The sequence below is a fragment of the Tachypleus tridentatus genome, chromosome 13 (assembly GCF_004210375.1).
Source record: "Tachypleus tridentatus isolate NWPU-2018 chromosome 13, ASM421037v1, whole genome shotgun sequence".
Classification (NCBI taxonomy): Eukaryota; Metazoa; Arthropoda; class Merostomata; order Xiphosura; family Limulidae; genus Tachypleus; species Tachypleus tridentatus.
The window spans coordinates 32482432-32508451 of NC_134837.1; the positions used below are offsets into that span (position 1 = coordinate 32482432).

At 30.4% G+C, this 26020-nt stretch overlaps 1 protein-coding gene across 2 annotated transcripts; it reads right to left on the reverse strand.

The window, feature by feature from the left end:
* Nucleotides 1-3460: 3460 nt before the first annotated feature.
* LOC143240637 (E3 ubiquitin-protein ligase RNF115-like) lies at nt 3461-25798 on the reverse strand. Of its 2 annotated transcripts, XM_076483391.1 has the most exons (10): nt 25455-25798; nt 17683-17753; nt 15154-15199; nt 14066-14307; nt 12013-12053; nt 8905-8932; nt 8354-8426; nt 6644-6737; nt 5721-5836; nt 3461-4919 (listed from the first exon to the last, which is right to left on the reverse strand). In XM_076483391.1, the coding sequence occupies exons 1-10, from the start codon at nt 25533-25535 to the stop codon at nt 4713-4715; spliced, it is 999 nt and encodes a 332-aa protein (XP_076339506.1). In that variant the 5' UTR covers nt 25536-25798; the 3' UTR covers nt 3461-4712. The 2 variants fall into 2 exon arrangements, with proteins under 2 accessions (XP_076339506.1, XP_076339507.1); XM_076483392.1 differs by lacking the exon at nt 15154-15199 and having other exon boundaries at nt 25455-25780.
* Between the last annotated feature and the right edge of the window lie 222 nt (nt 25799-26020).

Below are 26020 nucleotides of genomic sequence, written 5' to 3' on the forward strand. Positions count from 1 at the left end.
GTGGCAGAATTGTCGAGCTGCAAAAGCAAGGTCTCTCTCAAAGTGCTATCGCTGGTGAGATTGGGCGTAGTAAAACTGCTGTTAAAAATTTCTTAAAAGACCCTGAGGGATACGGAACGAGAATTAAGTGGTCGGCCCTAGAAAATTTAGTCGGCGTTGAGCAGGAGGATTCAACGGGTTGTCCGACAAGACACCAGCCGATCGTCGAACCATATTAAGGCCCTTACGGACGCAGAATGCAGCTCAAGAACAATAAGACGGCATCTACGAGAGGAAGACTTTAAAACCCGTAAACGTCTTCAAAGGCCACGCCTCCTTCCATACCACGTAACAGCTCGGTTAAACTTTGCTGAGAAGTACCAAACATGGTACGTAGAAAAGTGGACGAAGGTTTTGTTCTTTGATGAGAAAAAATTTAACCTGGATGATCCAGATGGCTTCCAACGTTACTGGCACGATAAGAGTATCCCACCGGAGACATTTTCTACACGACATAGTGGAGGAGGTTCCATCATGATCTGGGGTGCTTTCTCCTTCCATGGAACAATGGAGTTTCAACTTATACAGGGCGTCAAACAGTAGCTGGCTACATTGGCATGTTGGAGAGAGCATCCTTTTTGACTGAAGGCCCTCACTTGTGTGGAAAAGACCGGATTTTTCAGCAGGACAATGCTGCAATCCACAATGCTTGCAGAACAAAGGACTTTTTCGTGGCGAATAACGTGATTCTTTTGGACCATCCAGAGTGTTCGCCCGAAATGAACCCCATTGAAAATGTTTGGAAGTAGATGGCAAGGGAAGTCTACATAAATGGACGTAAATTCCAAACAGTGCATGATCTTCGTGAAGCCATCTTCACCACTTGGAATAACATTCCAGCCAGCCTTCTGCAAACGCTTATATCGACCATGCCAAAGCGAATGTTTGCAGTTATTCGTAATGACGGCCGTGCAACTCGATACTTTTTGGGCATTTCCTACCTTGTTTAGGACTTCTTTTTGGAATAGTCTTTGACCAGCTAGTATTTAGGCTAATTTCATGGTGTTCACATATTCTTTATTGAATGCTAAAAAATTTTTTTAAATTTTATTTTCATCTTTCGAAGCTCTACTCAAATAAGTGGTTGAGCCTAACATCGCAAAATACATATTCTTTTCTTAATGTTCATTGGCCTTAAGATTTTGGCTAGTAGTGTACATGAATCTGTTGAACATAAATTTGTTGCTAACAAAAAAGAAAAATAGGCTTAGGCTTTTATTACATATAATAGGGGTAACATTTTTACTACGTTATCTCAAATAAAGACAACTTAAAATGTTCTTATGCTAGAAAACTTGCTAATTCCTTACCTTTTTTGAAAACCACGTTGTTTCTTTAAATTCTCAGTACGAGGTCTAATAACTAATTATATTACCTACTATGATAACTGTAGCTCGAGGCCCGGCATGGCCAGACGGTTAAGGCACTCGAGTCGTAATCAGAGGGGTTGCGGGTTCAAATCCCGTCACACCAAACATGCTCACCTTTTCAGCCGTTATAATTTGACGGTCAATTTCACTATTCGTTGGTAAAAGAGTAGCCCAAAAGTTGGCGGTGATGGCTAGCTGCCTTTCCTCTAGTCTTACACTCCTAAATTAGGGACGGCTAGCACAGATAGCCCTTGTGTAGCTTTGCGCGAAATTCAAAACAAACCAAAACCATTGCAGCTCGATCAACATATGTCTTATTCGGATTAAGTGAAATTCGAAACAAACCAAACCAAACCACTCCAGGAGAAAGAAAATCGTCTATATAATCATATCTACAATTTTGATTTAATAATGGCCTCCCAGTGATAAGCCTATAGATGTATAACGTTAGAAACTAGTTTCCGACACTCATGGTACAGATAGCTCATTTTGTACTGTAGCACATAACTACAAATACAGCTTTAATCATATTACTCACGAGAATATTTGGTGAACAAGGCGTAATAACGTTCGGATCCAAATTCCCCGAATTCAAGCAATTTTGACGAAAGCCAAAATTCATCTTTTTATTTTTACCCCTTTTCGATTTTCTCAAACTGTTTTAGTTAATTTTTATGTTAGCGCCTCAACTTACCGACAAACACCGAGTACGAATGGGAAAGCTATTAAAATGTATTACAATGTTTCATAACAAAGCAACTAGGAGTAATCCGAGAAAATAATTTACATATCACCGCAGATAATCTCTAGAGAAGTGCGAGAGCGGCCGTAATAATACAAGAAACTAGTTCTTCAAACGTCGATACTGATTTTCTAATACGTTAGTATTGACTTTATCAGGAAAAATATATATTTTTATAAATCCAATAAATAGAAATATTAGTAATTTTTTTTAAAACTTTCCTATATTTTAGAAACCCGCGATCTCCGGGGGTGTAAAACTTTAGACCCTGATGGTGTCTAAAATGTCCGCATCCCAATTTCAAATAAGTTATCTTAATCTGTGGCTATAACTTTTTTTCAAAAATCAAAACAGTTTCATTACAATGTTGCTGTTCTTGTTAATTATTTAGTAATTTTACGTCTCAACCAGTTGCTCTACGAACAAATTAGATTGAAGTTTCTTTCTAACACACTCCAAATTGTTAAGCAATGCGATATGAAATGCATTTTACCTCGAATTAAGACGTATTTTCTAATACTAAGAAATGCGCGGATAAATAACGAATACTATAAGCTAAATAACAATACCTTAGCTACACGTATTGTCTTAAAAATAAGACCTAATTTTACCTGCCGAACAATTAGAAACATATGATTAGTTAAAAAAAAGTGTGAAATAGGAGTTAAGCCGAATCAAAATGTAACACGCCAAGTGGTTAAATTACAAATATAGATGGAGATTCACTACAATCTGTCAAGGACTTGAATATCACCTCACAAACGAATTCCAAATGTAATAGGTTTATCATAACTTAATAGTAGAGTATACCACAAAAATCTTCCATTTCTAGGAATACATCACTACCGCATTAGTAATGGGGTAAGTGTGTCGAAGTCAAGAACTTTATATATAAACAGATGAGCTTTGGTGTCTAGTTAGCACAGTGCATTATTCTTATAGTGAAGGTGATAAACACAATTTTCATTTAATAAATGTAATGCATGTAGTTTTACCGCATGAAAACTCAAACAATTATTTGCTTTTTTTCACTTTTTAATTTCTTCAAGAAACCGAGTTAATTCAAAGTTTCTCATTTAATGTTCATTAACTTCGAATACAGTTTTTTCTAATACAAGCTACTAATGTAGCTTCCAAAATTAACGTTCGCAGATACAGTTATATAAAATGGAGACGTCAAGATAGATTTGATTAACTTCACATTTATAAGAATACCGTTTTAATAAAAACATCAACATTTTCACGTGTCTCTAAACCAAAAGGTTCACCCTGATCATCAAGCCGTGTAACTAATAACCCAGAAACGTTGTTTTAGCAACAAAGATTTTTATTAAAACAGCAAAAAAAAACAACCAAAAAAACATAATCCTAATGGGCTTAACGTTTATTGTTTATCTTCCTGATCAGTCAATTATTAATTGAAAAAAATATATATATTGTGTGAATTTTAATTTCTTTGCTACAATACTAAAAACATTATTTGAAGAGCCATAAAGTATAAAGGACTAGACAAGGCTTAAAACTAATATTCTAAAATATGGTATATGTTTTACAGGAACTATTTTCGCACCTTGTCAATGTGTTTTTTTACACTTAAGTAATTTATCATATGCAAACATACAGTGATTGTTTAATCACTGACAAAAATTTAGTACGAAATGGAAAAGTATTCACTTTTAACATAAATGTAAAATATAAATGTCTCTCATAACGTAGTTCTTACTGTCAATGTCGACATTTCAAATTTCCAAAGTTAGGGTTTCATTATTTTTTTTAAATATAATTCAAATATCTTATATGAATCCATAGGTCATGAAAACGAGAATCTTTAGTAGAGAATAGGGGTGTTTGAGAGTTTTCACTAATTTGTAACTACATAGGATTTTAAATGAATTGTTTTAAAAAGTTCATAGCCTAGAATAATTAAACAGTAAGTAGTCAATCTATATAAAAATTTAATCCCAACATATGATAAAGACCATTTCTCACTAGAGATGAAGAGAGAGAAAAAAAAACATTGCCTTTTCTAATCATTTCACATTCTGTCCAAGGTGTTAATTTTTTAAAGTATAATTTTAATCTGTAGATTGCTTTTCACCATAAAAAAAATATTACATTACTTTTCAGATATTAGCTTTGGTACCACTTTTTTTTTTAAACATTCCTTTGCAAAACAGTAGTTTTAAAAACGATATATTCAGTAAATTAAAATACAATTCATGATTTACCTTAAACTACAACGGACTGTTAAACCGATAATAACTTGGAAGCAAACCAATCCCAAGAGTATTAGCTGGTTTACTTCTTACACCTTTTCCAACTTTGAAGGACAAAATAAGATTGTATATATATATGAAAAACAGGCTGGTGAGTTCTGTGGTGTTCCACTAACTATATATGTTAATGTATTTTAATAAATGAAAATTTTATTCAGTCTGCAACAGCAAAGAAAAAAAAAAAAATTAATATACACTTATACACACATAAATACACCTATGTACACAGAAGCCAATCAAACGAGGAAACCTTTTATATCATAAAGGAATAAGTTTGCTTATTGGTCAATCAAAATCAAGGTCCTCATTGAAGTCATACATAGATGAGTTTTGGTGTTCACTATTCGTGCTTGATGTGTTTGAAGATTCCCTGAAGTGGCTACTTTCCTGTAACGTATTAGGTGTGCTGCTAGAAGACTCCGTTCCAAGCCCACTGTCTCCAACTGTTGTTTCTTCATTTAACAACTTCCGACAAATGGGACAGGTTCCATGCTACACAACGTATATAACAAAGGTTTAGATATCACTACTGATAATCATCTTTGTAAACTGATAAAAAGGTTCATTGTTTAAATGATATATAAAAATCAAAACAAACATTATAATACATACATACACCACCTATAATGCCTCAACCTATAATGCTCATGGAATTATTAACAAATATTTTTTTTTTTTTTTTTAAAGTTGACTAGTATTTCTTTAAACAATCAAGTTATGTAGGATATATACAAAGTATTATACCCAAATCCCAAATTAACATTTTCTTCAACAGGATATAGGCTTTTCCAAGTTTCAGTAAATTTTGAAGCACAGAAGAATTAAAACAGAAAATATACACCCAAATAAAACACTAAACATTACATCATGATAAAAAAAAGACTATTTCCCACCAGCAAGTGAAAATATACACACACACACACACACACCTGTACACAAAGAGTACAGTAGTTTCTGAAAGTTGCTTTCATAATTGAAGGGTCATACAACTTGTCTATGACAATAAATACCAAAGCTTTTGTGTTACAAATTCTTTTGAAGCACCTCAACAGTAAAGGTTCCATTTAGCAAGCAATTTGGTCAGCAATTAAAGTATTTTTACACAGTGGCTGATGAACCATTTTTGAGTAAAGGGTGTTGAAACCAAAAACAAATTTTTGAGACAGCTAATTATTGTAATACATACATGTTCTTTAAGGGTTTATATTCAAATAATCTTGTCAAAGATATTGTCATTATTACTGATGCTATTTGACCAAGAAGTTTTAGTATTTCACATGAAGAATAACTCACTAGTTCTAGCCAGGGTATTATACAATCATTGTGGTAATGGTGTTGACAGGAAAGTTTTTTAACAGCTTCTCCAGTTTTGAAATCTTCCATGCACACACTGCATTGGAGATTATGATCTGAAAATAAACACATACTGTACCACTGCTTCTGATGCTAACATTTTATGGTTCTCATTACAATAACTAAACACTAAACAAATGTTTCAGTTTTCAACAGTGTGTACAGTAAACCAGTAGTACACTTGTGGTTGCATTACAGCATAACCCTTGAAAATAAACAATAAAATACCAAGTTAACATGTAGGTTCCTGCACCACCCACCCACCAGTGGATTGAGATAGTCTTCCAAGAAGACCCACTGGTGAGTCATGCTCTATTTTCTTTTTATTGGACTACTTATCATATACATCCTTCCTATAAAAAAGGGACTAAAATGATTAGTGGTACCCTGGAAAGTATTGGCAAAATAGGCTTGGGAGCTAATGTATCAACTTTCTTGAAGTGTAGCACTTTCAAAAATTCTACCAGTTTTTTTTAAAAGACAAGTTTATATATCTTTTTTTGTTGTTGATGTGCGAAAAGTTGAACGTACATTAAAAACTCAATGAAGTTCAAAATATAAAATATCTTTCACCAATATCAGTTGGAAATGAGTGGATGAACAGGTTTAAGTACTTTTTGTTTTACCATTATTACGATTACTATTTCACTTAACATTCTGACTTGTTACTTTCAAAAATACATCCTAAATACAGAAACATATTAAAAATAAAATAACTAATTCAGAAATGTCAAAATCCAAATTTATGCTCTTGCAGCAATGTGAAAATATAGAACAAATACAATAAAAATATACTATCTGGTATTAAGAAATTAAACTTTGGCTTAAAATTTTGATGAATACAGTAATACTCTAATACTTACCAACTTGGTCTTGTTGTATATGCACTGTTGGAATTTCAGAAATTTTTTCTTTTGATAATGGTGGAGGTCCAGTAGTGTCTAACTGGTTGAGAAGCTTCAAGAAAATAATCACAAATAAAAAATGGTCAATATCCTTCAATACAACGGTTTCTTCTTGTTTACATTTAATAAAGACTGATCCTTTAACCTGCTTTCCCGAGATATTCTTAAAACCCTGTTTGTCAAATCATTTTAGGGAACCATGATTTTCAGATACACTTCAAGAGTTTTATTTCATTTACCATTAGTAATGATTTTCTTCACACAAAAAAATTTTTTTTAAATAACTTCGAAACCAAGGAAAACTATCATTTTTAACAACTAGAGCTGAAATATGCACTTGCAATGAAAGTAAATTCTGCCATTAACATTTTGGAACCTGGATGTATGCAACAAGACAAGAGGACAAAGTTACATTCTTGAATTAAAACTTCTTATAGAAAATAAATTTCTCATTGCTTTTAAAATGTATGAAGACAAAAAACAGTTGAAGTTTCAGAAAAAAAAATGTCACATTTAATTTTACATTTAATAAAATTTAATAAATTGCAAACTGATTTTTTGGACTATTTCAAGCTCTGTTTATGGATATCCTGAAATTGTTCTAAGCATAACACGGCACTGATAACCACCTTGAAAGAAAGAAGAAACTTTTGAAAATAATGGTAGTATTATGAGCATTGTAACTTCAATACATAATTACTTTAAGTAGGCTTACTTAATCATTGTTTTTCAACCACAGTTGTCCTACCATCATACAACTGCCTATATACAAGTTTATAAAAGTCTGCTTGTTGTTAAGTACAAAGCTACACAGAGGGGTATCTATTTTTCCATCCATGGATACTGACACCCTGTTTTCAGCCTTCGAACATACCATTGAGCCACTCTAGGCTATAATAGCCACATGTTGCCAATATAAAAATGTAACAAAAGTTACTTTAAGTATAACCCAAAGTGGCTTGCAGTTCAGTAGAGGTTTGAGTAAAGATCAGAACAAAGGTGTGTTTTTTTTTTTTTTTTTAATATGCCTGTAAACAAATACAGTAAATTTTTTAGCACATGTTTATGAACAACTACAAGGATCCTATTTTTTAAAGCTTGAGAAATTTGCTTGATCATTTTAAAGTTCATTCAAATAATGACACTGCAGTATTTTTGCGAGGAATGAGATGTAGGCTTAGTTAACATTTTCTGCAAAATTTTAATTAAGTTTTGTTTTGCCAACAAGACGAATATTTGTCATGGTAAGTTTACATAAAGACATACTGGCCAAAGAAACTGTCCCAATAGGCAAATTGTCACCATAAAGAAATGTAACAAAATGTACACAACTTTTAAAACCCGTCGTATATTCCTTTATTACATAAACTAAATTAAACCAGATTAATGACTCAACAAAATGCCAGATTACTTATAATTTTGGCATGGTAGAAAACTATTTTTATTCTGTGCCAACTATCATCAAGATGGTGAAACTCCATATGTTGTTTTTCAAATCAAAATAAAGACAAGAATTACCTTTTTTTTTTTTTTTTATATGGCAAGGAAAAATACTAGATTAAATTGCACTATATGGTTTCAAAAATACTGTACTATAAGTAAAACTAAAGAGCACACAATGAACAAGTCTGATCACTTCTTCAAAGTATATAATTGTTTTACACTTACTTGAGTAATTATTGAATCTAGTCCTCCTCTACCCCAAGCATAGTCTCCTGGATTACCATGAAGATTTAGAATCCTGTGCAGAAGTAAGAAATTTTTACATTTGCCAGAAACGTGTGTGTAATTATAAATTTGATATACAACACTAAAATGATACACCTAACCATATATATATATATATTATACACACACACACACACACACACAAAATTAGTATCTCCTGACACTAAGATTTACAAATTCTTAATAAGTAAGATTCTTTAAACTGACAATATGGATTTACTCATAATAATAATAATAATAATAATAATAATAATATCATTTGGAAGAAAGAAAAATGCTTTATTTTTGTTTTACAGTTTGTACGAAGTTATATTCTGACAAATTTGATAAATTAGGTGTAATCAAGTTACTTGAACATTAATATTAAAAGATACATTCTTACAAATAAATTAACGATAAATACTAACAAGTCCCAATAACCACCGAAAACTTTTGACACCTTTTTTCACAGCGAAACAGAAAAATTCAATATTTATTAAAATTTCACTTACACAGGAAATCCAGTATTGGAAACAAAACCTATTGCAAGAAGAAAAAGGTATGTCATGCCAGTTTTTATACAGAAGTTCACTGAAGAATTTTTAACATACAATTCAAAATTTAATATAATTTGAATATGAATGTTTGTCAGAAATATTTTCTCTAGACACTTCATAATACAGACATTACTTGAAAGAGCTTTCAAATTCCACTATAAACTGACAAGTCAAAGCCAGGCATTTCACGACACAAGTGCCAGTTTATTGCTTCATTGGTATGTAACAATTCTTTTGTAACTGAGGTAGCAATATCTTTTATAAAGGATATGATAAGGTATTATTCACACAGTAACTAAACAAAAAAATTATATCTACTTTAACTGTTGAGTAAATACTTATCTTTTAAATGCATGAAGAGGTTTATATCTATATGACTGTTTTTAAAAAGTTGCAAGTTGTAATTTTGCTGAATATTTTTTAACAGTTTAAAGCCCCACAAGTAACCAATTAATGCCAATATTTCATCACACTTTAAACTGTATTGTGACAGGTCACTTGCCAAAGGATGTTATCAAGTTTGTTGATTTGCATTCAAATTTTATTGAACTACTAATTTATGTCAATAAGTTTGGTAACAATTTGTTGATTGTATGTCAAATTTTAGTATACATCAGTTAATTTCTTATTTTAAAAATAAATAATAAAAGAACACACCTAAATATTGATTTGCAAGTCATGTGATATGTTGAGTGCAGTACTGATTACAATTAAATGTTTCTGATGTCAAAATATTAGGTCTGTAATTTTGTATAAATTAGTGGCCATGTTTACATACTTCCATTTTTGGAAAAGCTCCCTATATACACTTAATTCAACATATGACATGTCAATAACCAATCAACAGCTTAAAGTGTCCTGAAGTGGTTTCCTCAACCATTTTAATGTGTTAGAAGGCCACCTCATTCTTTCAAACAAAGATTTCAAGAAGGTTGGTTGTGTCTTTAGTTTGCTCAAACTTTTATATTTTTTAGACCTAAATACAACTTAGTTAAAAAGCTTGATAAATCATAAATGGACTTATGGTATTAATACAGTAATTTAAAATTGTGGTTATTGAACTGTATGTATAAAATCTAAAAAATAAATGTTTTTTTGTTTCATATCCTCCAAATGCTAAATTTTAAGTCTTAACCTACAGCATGAAGCAATCAAGTACAAAGATCATGGCTAGAAGAGATAATGGTTTGTTTTACTTCTATTTACTATTCCATATTTTGAGAATAACAACAAGTTTAATAACTTACTTTTAAATAGTAATAATCTATATACACATATCATGAATAATAATTGAAATGCAAATATATATCACAAAATACTTCACTAAAACACAGCCATCATGGTCACTCTGTAAATGTTAGCTAGTCATGACGAGAAGGTTAACATTATATGTCTTGAGCTATTTAGACTAAACATTTGTACTGTGTTAACCTGTAGTCATTCTACAATGAAAACTTCTTTATATTCGTTTGGCCTTTTTTTTTTTTTTTAAATGATGCTTCCAAGGTCAGTCAAACTGAAAGATCCCACATCATTCTGATAGAGAAAATAGACAAAATATAGTCTTACTGAAAACAAACATTTGAAACGTATTTAGGAAATTTTAAGAGATCTCGCAAATATTCAAAATTTTTGGGATGAATAGTTTTTTAATCCTAATATGAAAATTACTTTGTACTAGTAATGAAACGGACTTCATATTTTTTACAAAACAAATCTTCAGTAAAATACTTCATAAAAGAAACAAATTTTGTGAAGATACACATACTGCATCAAAAGTTATAGTATAAATACTTAACATGTGCAAATATGTATATAAACTCACTGTTTTAGTACTGTGCCCCATCTGATTTAATTGGTTTTATATATCCAAGCAAAACAGCCTATAGTAATTACTGAAAAAGTGATACACAATTAATAATATGTTAGATGTACAGTAGTTGTTCCTGGTCAGTTTCCTTCCTGTGGCCAATAGTTTGAAATTACAATTGATGGAAGGACAGCTCATGATTTGGCTGGTCCAAAATTCATCTACCACATACACAAACAAATAGTAAAATATCAGGGCAAAAGGGTAGTAGATACAGTCGATGAATATTCAGTTATTAAAATATTTTCACATATATCCAAATATATTGCAATATCAAGAAAACTGGAAGAAACTTCTGCATCAGTTAGAATTTAGAGTTTGTTACAAATGAATGACCTAAAACAGTAACATCCAAACCTCCTTTTATCATGAATAAGAAAAAGTAAGGAATACAACAGATTTTCAACAACAATCATCACCTGAAAAAAGTAGGAAACAGGGGATGTTTGAAAGTTTTTTTTTGTTTTTTCAGTAAACATCTATTTTGCCAGTTACAAGAGAAGTGATTAAAACATCAATGACTGTATTAAGTTTAAATCACATGTATAATTTTAACGGAAACAATATTTGCCACTGTGCAACATATCACTCCTCTGAAATTTGAAGTTACCTCCAAGATGTTTAATATGTTTTTTTTAATACATACAGAAATGCAAAGACACTGAAGCAACCACATAATTTCTGTAACAGTTTATGAAAAAAAACACTGCAGCATATTAACACAGAATCTCTCCCACAACCAGAGGCAAAGTTGCATTTTTGAAAGGTAGGGCAAGAAAGAAAAAAAATAGGGCAATTGCTTCTTAAAGGTGTTGCATATATCATTCAAAAATCCAAAGTCTGATGTATCAAAACAAGTAGTTCACACGATTGTAGTATTCTTTAGCCAGGTGTTACAAGCAGTCAGAGGAACAGGGTTTCAGATTAGATGTACCGCCTTACCAACAACAGTTACACACACCAATTAATTATTTGTTTAACTATGGAGTTTTGACTGATGTGATCTGTCATAACAGTATTTTTTTGTTCAACTCAGAATCTGTTAAGTGTAATGGTTATATTTTGGCATATGCTACATCCTGTACAAGTTTAACTAAAAACAGATAACTTTAGTTTTTCACGTCCAATCCCTGCCATCGAGGCATCTCCAGTTGATAAAAAGATCATATGTTAACAAGTAAAATGACTCTCACCTGTACCACCAGTTAAGTTGGAAAATATTTGATGAATTATTCTGCAAAAGAAAAAAGTAAAAATTGTCATTAGAATAATTAGCAAAACTATTTGTATTTCATAATAAACCTCACTATTCATTAAATATTAGGATTTCCAGATATTTCCTGTGTATAAGGGTACCTTGCAATATTAAGGTTTTGCTAGATCCCAGTTAAAGAGCTGACAAAGTCAAGCTACAATTTTCATATAATTTTTACTTCATGTCTATGTGGTAGACTACCAAGCAAAATGAGGTTTTGCAACATTCCTACTGTAGAGATTGTACAAAGTTAAAAAAATTACACACACAAATATTTAATAGTTAGGTGCAGCTAACCCTCACGTAGCTTTGCATGAAATTCAAAACGAACCAATCTCAGCTGAAAGAAATTTATTAAATGACACTTTTTTCTTTTAAAATCAATAATTTAAAAATAAACAATTTCAACAAGTTTATTGGTCACACAACTTACTATTTGTAGATAGATCTCATACTAAAGTTTTCAAAAATAATAATAATTTAGTAAATTTTATTATCTTTACAAAACAAAATTTTCTTTTGTTCCTTTCATTAAGACACAGCACATACAACTTTATAATAGTTCTAAATATTTTCTATCAAGTTCTCACTAGTTTACAGTGTTGTAAACTGTTAAAAAAAGGTCTTCCTGAATATAATTAACCTGTAAGATTTGGAAATAGTCCTCTAAAACCAACTTGAAGTTATAAAATGTTTCATTTCAGTTGCATTTAATAACATTTTATGGATACTTGTGTCACTTTTCATTAATACTGCCAATACAGGTTAATGTTACTATAATGGTTTTCACAATAAAAAAAGAAAAATATTTGCACTCTTTACCTACAAAATTGTATTGTTAGTTTTTTTATTCCTCGTATTACACAATTGTAATTATAAAGTTCAACAGCAACATGCAGGATTGTTAGCAAACAGAAAAATACCATTCACTTGTTTGACCCAGATGTAACATAAACAAGTACAGATGCTTAAGATTGCAGATAACATCTAACAGTATACTGATGCTTCATTTTATAAGTCAAGAAGTTGTTCAACAAGATACATAATGGGCAAAACATGTACATTAAAAAACAAATATTTTACGATTAGATTTATCCAAAAAAAAAAAACAAAAGCAATAATATGAAATTGTCATAACATGCTTAAATATATGAAGTGCGTGTATGTATCTGCAAACGCTATACTGCAACTGAAAATTATGTCATCACATGAAAAAAAAAAAGAGAAAAGAAAAACAGATGTGCTAGTTTGATAAGTTTATATCCAAGAGTGAATGCAAGAAAGCTGTCTTTACTATAACTGTTTTACTCTACTTCAGATATGGAAAGTAAAGTTATTCAATGTAAACTCATAATATATATGTGCTGCAAACTCTCCATCACAAAAAAATTATAATAAATACCACACATTCTTGTACTGTTACAATATCTCATTACAATGAACACTGGTGGATGTTATTACCAACAAATTTGGAATATATCAATTTTTGACAAGTTTAGAAACTTTCTTAATGCAATATTTATAATGGTATATTGGTTTTTAAGTTCAATTAGAACTACAACTATCTGAAAACAGCACAAAAGAAATTTGAGTTGTCTTTAAATTTTGATACATGAAGGAAACGCTTTATGCTCTGTCAGTCTCTTGAATGTTTTTGTGAATATAGAAACGTGGTTCATAAAAATAAATGTACACCTCACTATAAGTCTTATAACTTTATAGGTTTATATTACTTCATCCAAAAATGAACTAAAATATTATGTAATAAAAAATGACTGAAGTAGAAACACTGTTGTGATTGTGTAATTTCATACTAACATACATTTTTGGGCCGAATAACATTACGTTTTATTGACAAAATAAAATGCGATTGAGTGAATACATTTAAAATATGAATTTCTTTACGTTTAAGAAAAATTTATATCTTATTAGGTTAACACAAACTTAAACAAAGTTTTACTATTCCAGAAAAGCAGAGAAACCTTACTTACCCTTCGAGGGGTTGACGGAAGTGTTGGATATTTTGTCTATTCTGAGACCTCACTCTCCTCCAGTTAGGACGATAATGAGGTCCTCTCATTTCTCTAGGATTTGTAGACTCTGAAGGTGTTGTACTTGAGGAGGGATCACCTGGTCCAGAACCATCGAGCTGATTCCCTCGGGATGTTTCCCCTCTGCTGTGTTCATGATCAAGTCTTCTTAATGTGTCTAAGAAAGTATTAGCACTCCAGAGCTAGTAAAAGTAAAATGTGTACATAGACGCACTTGAACCATATTCAAGTAATATTTGATATATTGATAAAAACAAAATTATACAATATTCTACTTACTCCCAGGTAACAATGAACAACTACATTAAGTATGTTATATGAACACTCAGTTCATTTTTGCTTAAAGACCTGTTACAACTCGTGCCTTCTTTTAATTAATACAGCTTAATGGTAAGAAATTGATTTGGTTCTATTTTTTCTTTGAAAAGAAATAATTTGACAATTGTTATCATTCCCACATGCTACAACAGAAGAATCTAACACTAAGGTCAATTTCATAATATCCACTCAAGTTGTTAGCACCTTGAAGAACTACTTTACACAACCTTTAATTGAAACTTAATATTTAACATTTATTATTAATCAACTAACTTTAAGGTAAAGTTCATTTATAAAACCAAAAAAAAAAAAAGATCTAGTTGATTGTCTAACCAAACTATTTAACACTGAATATTTTCCTACCAACAAAACTAAATTTCAAAGTGTGTTTGTATATAAATATAGATTACACTTTCCTTTAACTTAGGTCAGTAAGCCATAGAAGTTATGCCTTTTAAGGGTGATGTGTACATAACAGTTATGGAGTTTCCGAGTTCCTTTTTAATAGAACATACAATAACCACAGCAATTCATTTAACAAAATGTGTAAAGGCATGCTTAAATAACTACGGTTTTAATATTTTCCTAATGCTAACAAGTACACAAATGTATAAAGTGTAAACTATACCAAGTACCTCATAATAACAACTTGATTTTTAAGAGAAAAAAAAAATTAATATTTACTGCTTTTGTTTAATGATAGGAATTACCTCTGCAAACTGAGCAGCTGGATCTCCTTCATCTTCAGATTCTTCACTGGAAAAAACATGGGAGCCATAACAAGTGTAGAGAAAAACTAAAATTTGACTTCTTATGGCAAATATAGAAAGTTCACTAGCTTGTACAACACTATATGTTTTATTTTTCCATAGGAAGTGTTTGAAGCTATTAAGATCTAGTAGTTAACAATTTCCTTCTTATAGTTTTATACTATACGCGTAGGTAGAGGTCAAAGTGTGCAATATTTTACAGAGTGCCATTAAAAAAAATGGTATGTATTTAACAACAGAGTTATAAACAATTTAATTTATTCTATATTGCTCATTTATTACTAGTTCATAGTACAGGTGAACAAATATTAGCTACAACATACAGGGGAACTGAAATAAAAACTGTAGATGTGCATTTAAGAGTTTTTACAAATTACATGCTGTGAGAACGTACATTTATTCTTCAAATACAAATCACCTTTATACTCCAGACTTTCACAGCCCGAGTCAGACTGACCTAATCAATTCATATAGATACATCTGGAGCACAATACCTTTATAACATCCGATTATTTATGTACAACAGAACTGTGCATTAAAATTTGTGTTTCACCAACTTAATCCAGTTCAGACCATATGTTATCGAACATCCTACTAATACGTATACCATCTCAACTGCTACCATGCTTGTTATATCCCCAAACAGCTACAATATTTCAGATATAACAATTATGGTGTGGTCGATATATTATTGTATACTCTTTCTTACCTAGAAATTCTTACTGGTAATCACTTGCTAAGGATTGGACTTTGGAACCAAGACAGGCTTCCAAATTAAAAACATTTTTAAAATTTATATCACAATGTTACTCCCATCTACACACAAACAATATAGTGTACAACTTTAAACTCTACACACAAGTGTATTAATAAATAATTTACCAATATTATATCAATGTTAATAAAAAAGTTAAATACATTTAAATATAAAAAAATCAAAAAACAGTTATTATAAAACTTTTAAAATTAATGTTAGGAAATCAATAGTTGCAAAGACTAATTACTTTACAAGACAATACGACAATTTACTTCAATATATCAGCTGATGTTCAATTTCATTTACATTTCTGTTATGTCTTAAATGAGAAATGTATTTTCTGGAATTTAGACTGTTTATAAGCAAAGGTTATTGCAAGGCATTCTCATACTTTGATAGATTCTTATCCATTTTTGGTATACATCTCATGTGCTTATAGTGAAGTTATCATGTGATGAGTGCATGTCTGTCTCTCATGAGTGTTCGCACGTACTGTACCAATCATTCCTTTTCAATTCAAATTCCTGGCACATTTTACACCATATTTGACAAACTGTTAAATACAGTTTTTTTTTGCATATATTGTTATATTAATAATAATTGCATGAAACTTCAGCATATCAAGCCTATCATTAACCTTCAACTTGAAGGTTTTTTTTTTTTTTAAATAATATTCACTATCAATGATGGTTCACATACGACATCATATTGAGTAGTATTAGGTTTTTCACCACCTAACACACACACCTACACCATTTTTCAAAAGAAGTCTCTTTCACTAAAGAAATATTTCAACACCACCTAAAAAGATACATTGTAGGCGTTTCCATTTTACACATAACTACAGAAAATTGAGTTACCATGAGATAAACAGAAAAGTATTTAAAAAAGTGTGATAAGAATATATATAAAATAATCATCAGGTTTGATGATTAACTTGGAAAAATCAATATAACCAATTGCTTATAGGCTTCAATTACATTCATTCGGGACACGTGAAATAAACAGTTATAAATTATTCTTCACTAAAAATGTATTTCTGACAGGTACTTACTTTTACACATGTACACAGCTATTGTAAGTTCAATGCTGTCCTCTATTTGTTAAAAAGTTTTTACACACCATAAGACCTTCACTCCCACACACCCCTCTATTCACGACTTAACCAATTCTTGCATGCAAATTATTTTGGTAAATAGAGGTAAGCATACATAAGGAGTAGTTAGATATGCAAGTGTGGTATCTTTTTTAAAATTAGTTTTTCCAATTATTACTATTTTTGATTATTCCAACTTTCAAAGTCTCATGCAAGAAGAGCATGTAAATGATTAATGAAACCACCAATTAATTTTACTAGTTGCCCAGCTCTAGAAACCATCAGTAAAAATGAAAAAACATTAACACTTATGGTACACAAAACCAAAACACATTGATATTAATACATGCTATAACTTTAAATTTTAACAGTAAAATACCAGTTTACAGTAATTACCATTTGAATAAATTAATTATAAACTTGCCATTCTCACAAAATAAAACAACCCATAAAAACACAAATACGAATTTCTAGAATTAATAAACTTTGATTCACTGACAAAATTATTGTGAACAGCTTTATGTACTAAACAGATTTTTTTCAATGATTTGAAATTATTCTACAATATGTGAATGAATTGTTTGATATGATGGTAAGGCTAGTAAAACTAATTTACCTTTCTTGTGGTGCAGCTGAATGATCTAATTCTTCTATGAATCCACTCTGACATCTAGGGCATGTGTAATCCTGAAATATTGTTAAAAAGGATTTATGTCCATATAAATGTATAGAACAGAAAAATGTACTTTATACACATGTCATTCCATACCAGCTCACCCAGAAAAAACAACAAACCTTTTCCCACATCATCTCAAATTGTCTTGAAAAATTCAAGTAAAAACTCCATTTGATTTATTCAGCCATGAAAAATCCTAAAGCTGTACTGCATGGCTGAATAAAAATGAAGTTTTTGCTTAAATGTTTAGGGAAATCTACGATATGAGCTGGGAAGCCCTAGGCGAGTAGGTGGAATGACCCACATGGATACTTGTACATGCTACCCCAAGATATGGTTATGGAATTGTTAAGTGAACATATAGTTTCAAAACAATATTTTAAATATACATAAAACACGATCACATCATACAATGAGAGAGAGAGAGAGAGAGTGCATGTGTGTGGAGGGCAATACTGGATGAGAATAGCTACGAGAGAGAGGAGGTGATTTATCATATGGAAGCAACCTTAAATTCAACAATTTATTGTTGAATTTTCTTTCTATGAAGAGATTCAGCAAGTTGAAACTAATTGAAATGTTAACAAAATAAAAAACAGCTTTCATATTACCAGAAATTTAGCTAATCATACATAAACATATACACTGGAATTCAAGCTGTAGAACTAAACTGATCATCTGTTTGGCTCATTAATTTAAGATATTCAACTAAATTCCAGCAAGACTTGAATTGTTGGAATAATCATAAACTGTACTGACTGAAAACATTAATATCATTTTGTTGATTATTTATATCAATTGTAACAATGATTAAACAATTTTGAATTGGTCAAAATGTTAAACTTTTCAGTATCTCAGATTCACATGTTAAAAAAAATCTAAAACTAAAAGTTACAAAAAATACATTAATATTAACAAAGAATGACAAAAAAAGAACAAAAACAAAATAGCAAATAACACAACATTGCAGAATGACCATACAAAGTGGTTATGCTACTGATATCTACTAGATGCACTTGCACCAGGTCCCCAAAAGTGTTATGGTTCAAGAATAAGTTAACTCAAAGTTAAAGTTACATATTTTTATTTATTCTTTTGAAGTTCACTTCATGCTGTGTTGTCGCCTACAGATTAATTAATAATTCTCCCGATTATAGAATGCACATTTTACTAACATCACAACAGTATAAGTTGCAACATCAAGCCATTCCTAACATGACATCATTTCAGCATCAACCAATTTACAGACACAGACAACACACTACTGGATAGTGGTACAAGTTATCAAAACAAGCAGCTTCTCCAAACAACCTCTGGTCCCCTTTTTGGGGCAACTAGTACACATCCTGTTGGAAATATAGACATAAGCAAATGTTAATGATTGGAAAGGCCTGTTTTATAAAACTACATCCTTGATAAATTAGCCAAACATATCTAAAGATAATATGCTGCATGTGAACTATGATTTTTTTTCTAGAAATAAAACTATTAAAAGAAAGTATTTTCTAACTTCTGTAAAATCTAAATTTATACTGAATATGTGCTGAAAACAAAATGTTTTTAAAATTTCACAGCTCAACATCTATTGAATTAATAATTACTATTTTTTTCATTTTGTTAAGCATAAATATCGACAATGTGCCATTTCCACAACAGGGATTAAACTACAAATTTTAGAATTATAAGCACACTTAAGCTTATTGCTAAGTTACAATATGGCAAAACTTTATTTCAACAACACAAGAGTGATGAAAACTGATCCATGCACAAGTTAGGACTGTATATTTATAGCAATTTCCTCCCTTCAAATTAAGATAAGATCTTCCATATGAATTTTCTAGAAAAAAATGGAATAACAGAACAGAGGTGTGTGCTATATTTATAACTTTGTTTGTTAAAGAAATGTTTAAACTGGAGCATATTTTTGATCTGTAAAATTGAAACCTAACATTTCTCACTCAGCAAAAGCAATTCAAGTTGTTTTGCATGCTGTTCTTACAAAATGACAAATGGACATTAAAACAATTTTTAATAATGCAGGAGGTTTAATCTATCAGTACATTTACAAGAAAGAATGTTATGTTAATAAACTGGGCTTGCTGTTTCATATAAAAAAAAACACCCACTGTTGTTGTGTTTATTCTAAAATAAACTAGACATAGCAGGAATATTAACACCCAAAAAGGAATATTAACAAAGAAATATTGCTGTTTTGAAAATGAGATACACATATGCAGGAATCAAGTTTTGTAATAATATGGTTTAGATTTAGGAAATGATTTATATAAAAATATTAAACCATTTAAATTACATTCAAAAAGCAGCAGTGAATTTCAGAATTTGCTAATTGATTGATCATTAATTTTACACTTACACAAATTTATGACCTATAGTACTGTATCATTCTATCACTTGACATAATGGTGTTATTTCAGATGGATTGTTCCAATAACAGTACATTCTCACTACATGGCACAAACTTCTTTCTGAAAACATACAGCTTTTACAGTTGTATAAACACATGTATTTAAACTTGATATTTGTGTTTCGTATTCACTGACAACATTCTACTTTTATTGAACATAAAATATTGAAGTTATGTGAAATAAAAATTTGTAATACAATTGAATATTGTAATTCAGTTATTTCAGCTTTTATTAACCAACCTAATAAGTAGGTAAACATCATCAAGTAATAAAAGTTTATTTGCCTTTGGGTAATTTTTGCTGTTCCAGCTATCTTTATACTTTTATTTCAACAAAATGATTGAGGCTGGTCAGCATAAACTTCAGTGAAGAGAACACTTATACAATACAGAAAACTGTGGCCCCAGCAAAGAAAGACTAAGGAAAAGAACAGATGGAAAGGCTTGTAGTAAACTCTAGGAATCATTACACTGCATCTCAATTTTGTAAAACATTCATAGGATGTCAAAACTATTTCCAATAACACCATGCAATGCAAACAACTTAAACTGCACTACTCACAGTATAGCCACCAACAAGTATAAAAAATATGATAATAATAGAAAAACTGGAGCCTAAAACCACAAACTATAAGCACTAAATGACTGGTTCAGAGTGTTATCTTTGACTCTCCTCTCTTTTATATATATATATATATATATATATATAGGACCACCTGGTTCTACTTAGGTAGCGACAGTACAAGCTGCTGCAAGTGTGTATTGGCACGTACTAGATCCTCCAACTTTTTGAAGACACCAAACATCACCCAAAGTGCTTCCACTCAATATTTCAAAATGCACAATATACATACTGCCAAAACTAGTTCAGAGACTTTGAGAGTGACTTTAATCATTCTCTTTGGCCAACTAAGTAATGGAATTTTCATCCAATGCAAATGAGCATCTTTGGGATGAACTTAAATCACTACATTTGCTCCACAATCCTCTTACATTATTTTACTAGAGTTGAATTTTGTTACCAATACCATGTTGTTTGTCCAAAAAATGTTTGTTTCAAGTGGCATAAAATAAGGAATTATAATACTGTCTGAAAGGCATCTTTATAGCAAACTTTCTCTAATATATAGAAATAAACAAAGAAATATATCACCCAACTAAAGGCTATATTAAACTGCATGTACAGTATATAACAATCTATTAGACTGAAAATAAAGTGTTTTGTTTATATTAAACTTTAAGTCTTTTATAGAGATAAGAAACCTGTCATTTTTACAATTTTATATATATACCATCAAAAAACAAGCATTCTCTTCATTAGTGGTTTTATTATTTTCTAAGACTTTCTTTATTAATACTTGCTTTTCTTTTATTAATTATTAAAGTTAAAATTTAAAATCTGCCATTTTTTCAACAACCAAAATAAATGGAAAATGTGTTAAATAACTGTCAAAAGATTACTTGATAAAAGTAATTTGAATTGTTTAGCTATGGGTCCTTGTGCTATAAATACAGACACACCCTTTCTGAAAATGCAATGTTGTAAAAATATAATGTAAAATGCATATCTATATTCACAACAGCTTGTATATACATTTTATATTACCAACAAAGGAACCAGTCAACTTAAACATGGTCTAGTGACTACTGAATTTTAGTACAAGCCTATAAATTGTGCATACATCACATAAAAGTAGAAGAACATTATCACTAATACACACACACATGAAAATGTTCAAAGTTACATAATGCACAGGAATTAATCATAGTGAATAATATTGAACATCTTTCAGCTGATGCTTAAACAAAACTACAAGTTTTGTTATCCTAAACCCAATATATTCCAATTTGTTGAATATTAACAATTATATCATACACCTACAAGTATATATTAGATAAGCCAAAAACATCTAAAAACAAACAGTACTGATAATTAAACTGAAGCTCTCTCTCTAATTATCCCCCCCCAGTACTTTTATACAGCTTACCTTATTTGAAAGTAGTAGTAATCCAACACATAATTCACTTTTGTAACCAAAATCTTGATTGGGAAAAGAACAAAAATACACACACTAATTTGCATTGAAATCAACAAATCATGTCTGAAAAATAAAAACCATAACTGTACAAATACTATAATTAGAACCACCTCCTATGCAGTTTGTAACATCCCATGGGGTTGTTAATTATATGCAACATAATACAATATGTAGTAAATTTATCTTCAAGCATGATTTGACAACAAAACACATTCAGTTAATTTGAGCTACTCAGAATTACAACCAGAGAACACCACAATTTTAAGCTAAAAATAGGTGGAAAAGTAAATAAAATTTTCAAGAAGTATTACATACTATTAGAGGCTTATTACAGATACATGAAAGCAAAACAGTCATATATGCCTGCTACATCTTTAACATCATATTTAAGTTTAGGTAGTTGTTAAGCCCTCTAAACAAAAGCAGAAAGGCATATTTAGCAGTTTAAACTTTCAATTTAATAACGGAACAAAACAACCAGTATTATAAAGTACTGAACCTTCCAAATTATTTATAGTGGTACATACACAAACATATACATATTGTGAACTGTGGCGTCTGCCCAAGATTTTGGCCATCTTCCACTTATGATGGCTGCTTCTTGCACTGTGTTTAAAAAGCTGTAAATGAAGGCAAAACCCAACATCCACTATTGAAACAGAAGGAGATAAAGCAGAAATAATGTTGACATCAAATTTTATTTATACGCAAGATATTCAGTATTAAACTATTAGGAAATCAATCACACCATTGTTCATGTTTGAAAATGTGATGCAACTTAAAGAATTAAAACAGATTAACTGTACGTTATTGCTGAGTGACTCGGTAAGACTGAAATGTTCAACAATTACTTTTTTCAGTAGGTGATACAAGCAGCTCAAAATTTTAGCTCTGAGAGAAACCAAAAGTGCAATTCAATTAACCTTTATAAAAGTCCAAGATGTAATTTAAAATGATACATTGACTTCAGCTTTAACTTTCATTGGAGATAGTACTTTTACTTGTTCTCAGATAATGCAAACAAGGTTTTATTCAAAGTTTTTAGATGAGATATGTAAGCCTATTTTAGTTTTAGTAGATTGAGACGCTATTTTTTCAAAACATATTGAAAGGAGTTGCTCTCAAAATTCTCCTCTTTACAAAAATTCCAGAGCATTCAATTAAATAAGCTTTATAGTTATTTTTCTGAACATGTTAATTGTTAGCTGAATTATCAAAACGGTATGTACTTATATTAATTAAAAAAACAAAACAAAAAAAAACCTTTGATAAGACATCTAACAAATTATTATCAAATAAAAACACATTAGTAAGATTTAGGAAAGGTGGTTAAATGAACCTGAAAGGTGAACAGATGTAAAAAAGGCAAAATTCTGTCAAAAGTGGAATCTTGTTACTAGTAAAGGAGTTCAAGAAAAATGTTTGTAAATGAGAAAAGAAAACATTAATAATACTAAAAGGCATAATGCACAAGTCAGCATTGTCAATAGTACTTGAAGCCAACAGCTAGTGTTGGTATTCTGCAAGGTATACTCCCTTTCTTTACTAGTACTTATGTTAACAGTTTTGGTTAGAATGTTTAATATTACTATTATTTCTTCCAATTGTACATCTTATTATTACTATTAAGATTGTTTTGCACTATTAGATCAACATATGCATTTAGACCTAACCTATATCTCCTAAGGTGGCTGATGTCTGATGAAAGACATCTTTGTGGCTATACCCAAAAACACCTTTAACGACATTCTTTGATAGATTGTTTAGGCAGAGTATTCATGAGGAAACTTTGTAGAATGGACAGCAACTGCCCGTTATGGAGACGCAAGTGTAGAGAATGACGTTTCGAAAGTCTTCCGCCTTTTGCCTTAAGGTCAGTCACTGACAGGCAGTTACTGTCCATTCTACAAAGTTTCACCCTTAACCACAATATCCAATGCATTCTAATCTTTAGAAATATGAATGAAAGTATATTTAATTTTTGCTCTATCTGGAAAGTTTACTGTGATCACATACTGACAAATGAATTTTGTCACAGAGGTGAAATAGACATTTCAGCTATATAGACATTGCTCTGTCAATAGTAATAATGATAAAAATTTTGAGGAATATTAATAGACATTAATTACAAACCAAATTAACTAAAAAGTTAATCTGTACACAAACAACTAGTTAGGCTTCACACAATATTCTGTACAGTTTTGGCCTATAGTCAAGAAAGGATATTAATTTATTGGAAAGGGTTTAAAAGGGAGGATGCTAGAACAATCCAAGATGGAATATTTACCTAAACATAGACAGATTAAGATATATTTTCAGTTGTGAAAAAAAAAAGAAAAAAGGATAAGAGATGATCTTAATGAAGTTCATATGATTAGCAGGAGAATAAACAGAATAAAAACCTTCAACTTCTTTGTACTACCTTCTGAAACTTTTGAAGAGACATACTAAGCTCCAATTAATAGTTTTTTTTTGTTTTTTTTTAGACATCGTGATTAACATATGGCATAAACTGCTTTTAGAAGTAATGCAGGTCAGGGTTTGCAATTACAATCTAACTACGAGGAAACTGAATTTCCTGAAAAATGAATGACACAATAAACCTTCAACAATATTAACAATAGACTAACAGTGATGATATATCAACTCTTTAAATTTTCACTTTATTTAATAAATATGTGTACAAGGAGTCTTAGAAACTGAAAAGTGAAATATTTTTGTTAATTACATATAATAAATTCTAATCTCACACAGTTATTTATTTTTTGTCAAAGCATAGAAATAATGTACTAATGTTTTATTCAATAACCAAATTTCAATAATGTACAAAATTATTAATCTTTAACTTAAAGGAACAGCACAAATTACTCAAACTTTAAACTGAAAATAAAGAATTTAATACAATATCATGCAAAACTTAATCTAGTAGATATTCCTGTACCAACACTAATAATAAGTGAACAAGTAGGTTATCCTCATACAAACATATTAATTTTCAGTTCATATTCAACAATAAATTAGTATTACATACAATCCAAGAAATCATGAGTTTAATTCATGAAAGCAAAAGTAGAATATGTTCATACAAATCATAGGTCTAAATTGTTACGTGTAAGAAACCTAATGTATAATTTCTATACACATTGCTAATTGAGCCAGAGATGTATTGTCGCAATCAGGGCACAGTATAAACATTTTAATCATATTACTTACATTTATTCCAAAATATAAATGCTCATTATACTTACAGGTAATACAGGACTAATTTCAGCGTAACATTTGTGACAAAAGAATCTTGAACTCCCATTTTCAACTGCCGCTTCCGCCATAATGTCCCCAGCTTTCGTTTTAGGCTTACTATAAGGCTAAAAGATTTTGGGAGTTTCAGCAAATGCCACTAGGTAACAGCATGTTTTAGACTAAATGTTGAATTGAAATTGTGAATTTATTAACTTATCTTAATGCAGTAATTTTCTCTAGAAATGTAAACTTTTCATAAAACACATTTCTTAATTTTTTTGGGAAAAAGGCAACAACAGACAAATGTTGTAATACACTTAGTACGTGTGATTGTGAAATATGGGTGTCCTCTGAAATTACGTAAAAGCTATGCTTAAATACATATTGATTTATTATCCTTATTAAATATTAGATTTTAATAAAACATACGGTGCCAGAAAATGCACAGAATTTGGAGTTTTGAATATGAGGTTTATCTGTTGTTCAAACATTATTTATATAGCTGCTACTGTTTAGAGACATAAAAGCTCTTTTACTTTTAGTGTACCAAACCACATAATATTTTACAAGCCAG

What these genes read in the sequence shown, in the direction of transcription:
- LOC143240637 (XM_076483391.1), bottom strand. Translation starts at nt 25,535, where the DNA reads ATGGCGGAAGCGGCAGTTGAAAATGGGAGTTCAAGATTCTTTTGTCAC. An exon ending in CAGCTGCTCAGTTTGCAGAG is followed by an intron (nt 14,308 to 15,153) that starts GTAATTCCTATC and finishes TACTTTTACTAG; the next exon opens with CTCTGGAGTGCTAATACTTT. An exon ending in TCCAATACTGGATTTCCTGT is followed by an intron (nt 8,427 to 8,904) that starts GTAAGTGAAATT and finishes ACTTCTGCACAG; the next exon opens with GATTCTAAATCTTCATGGTA.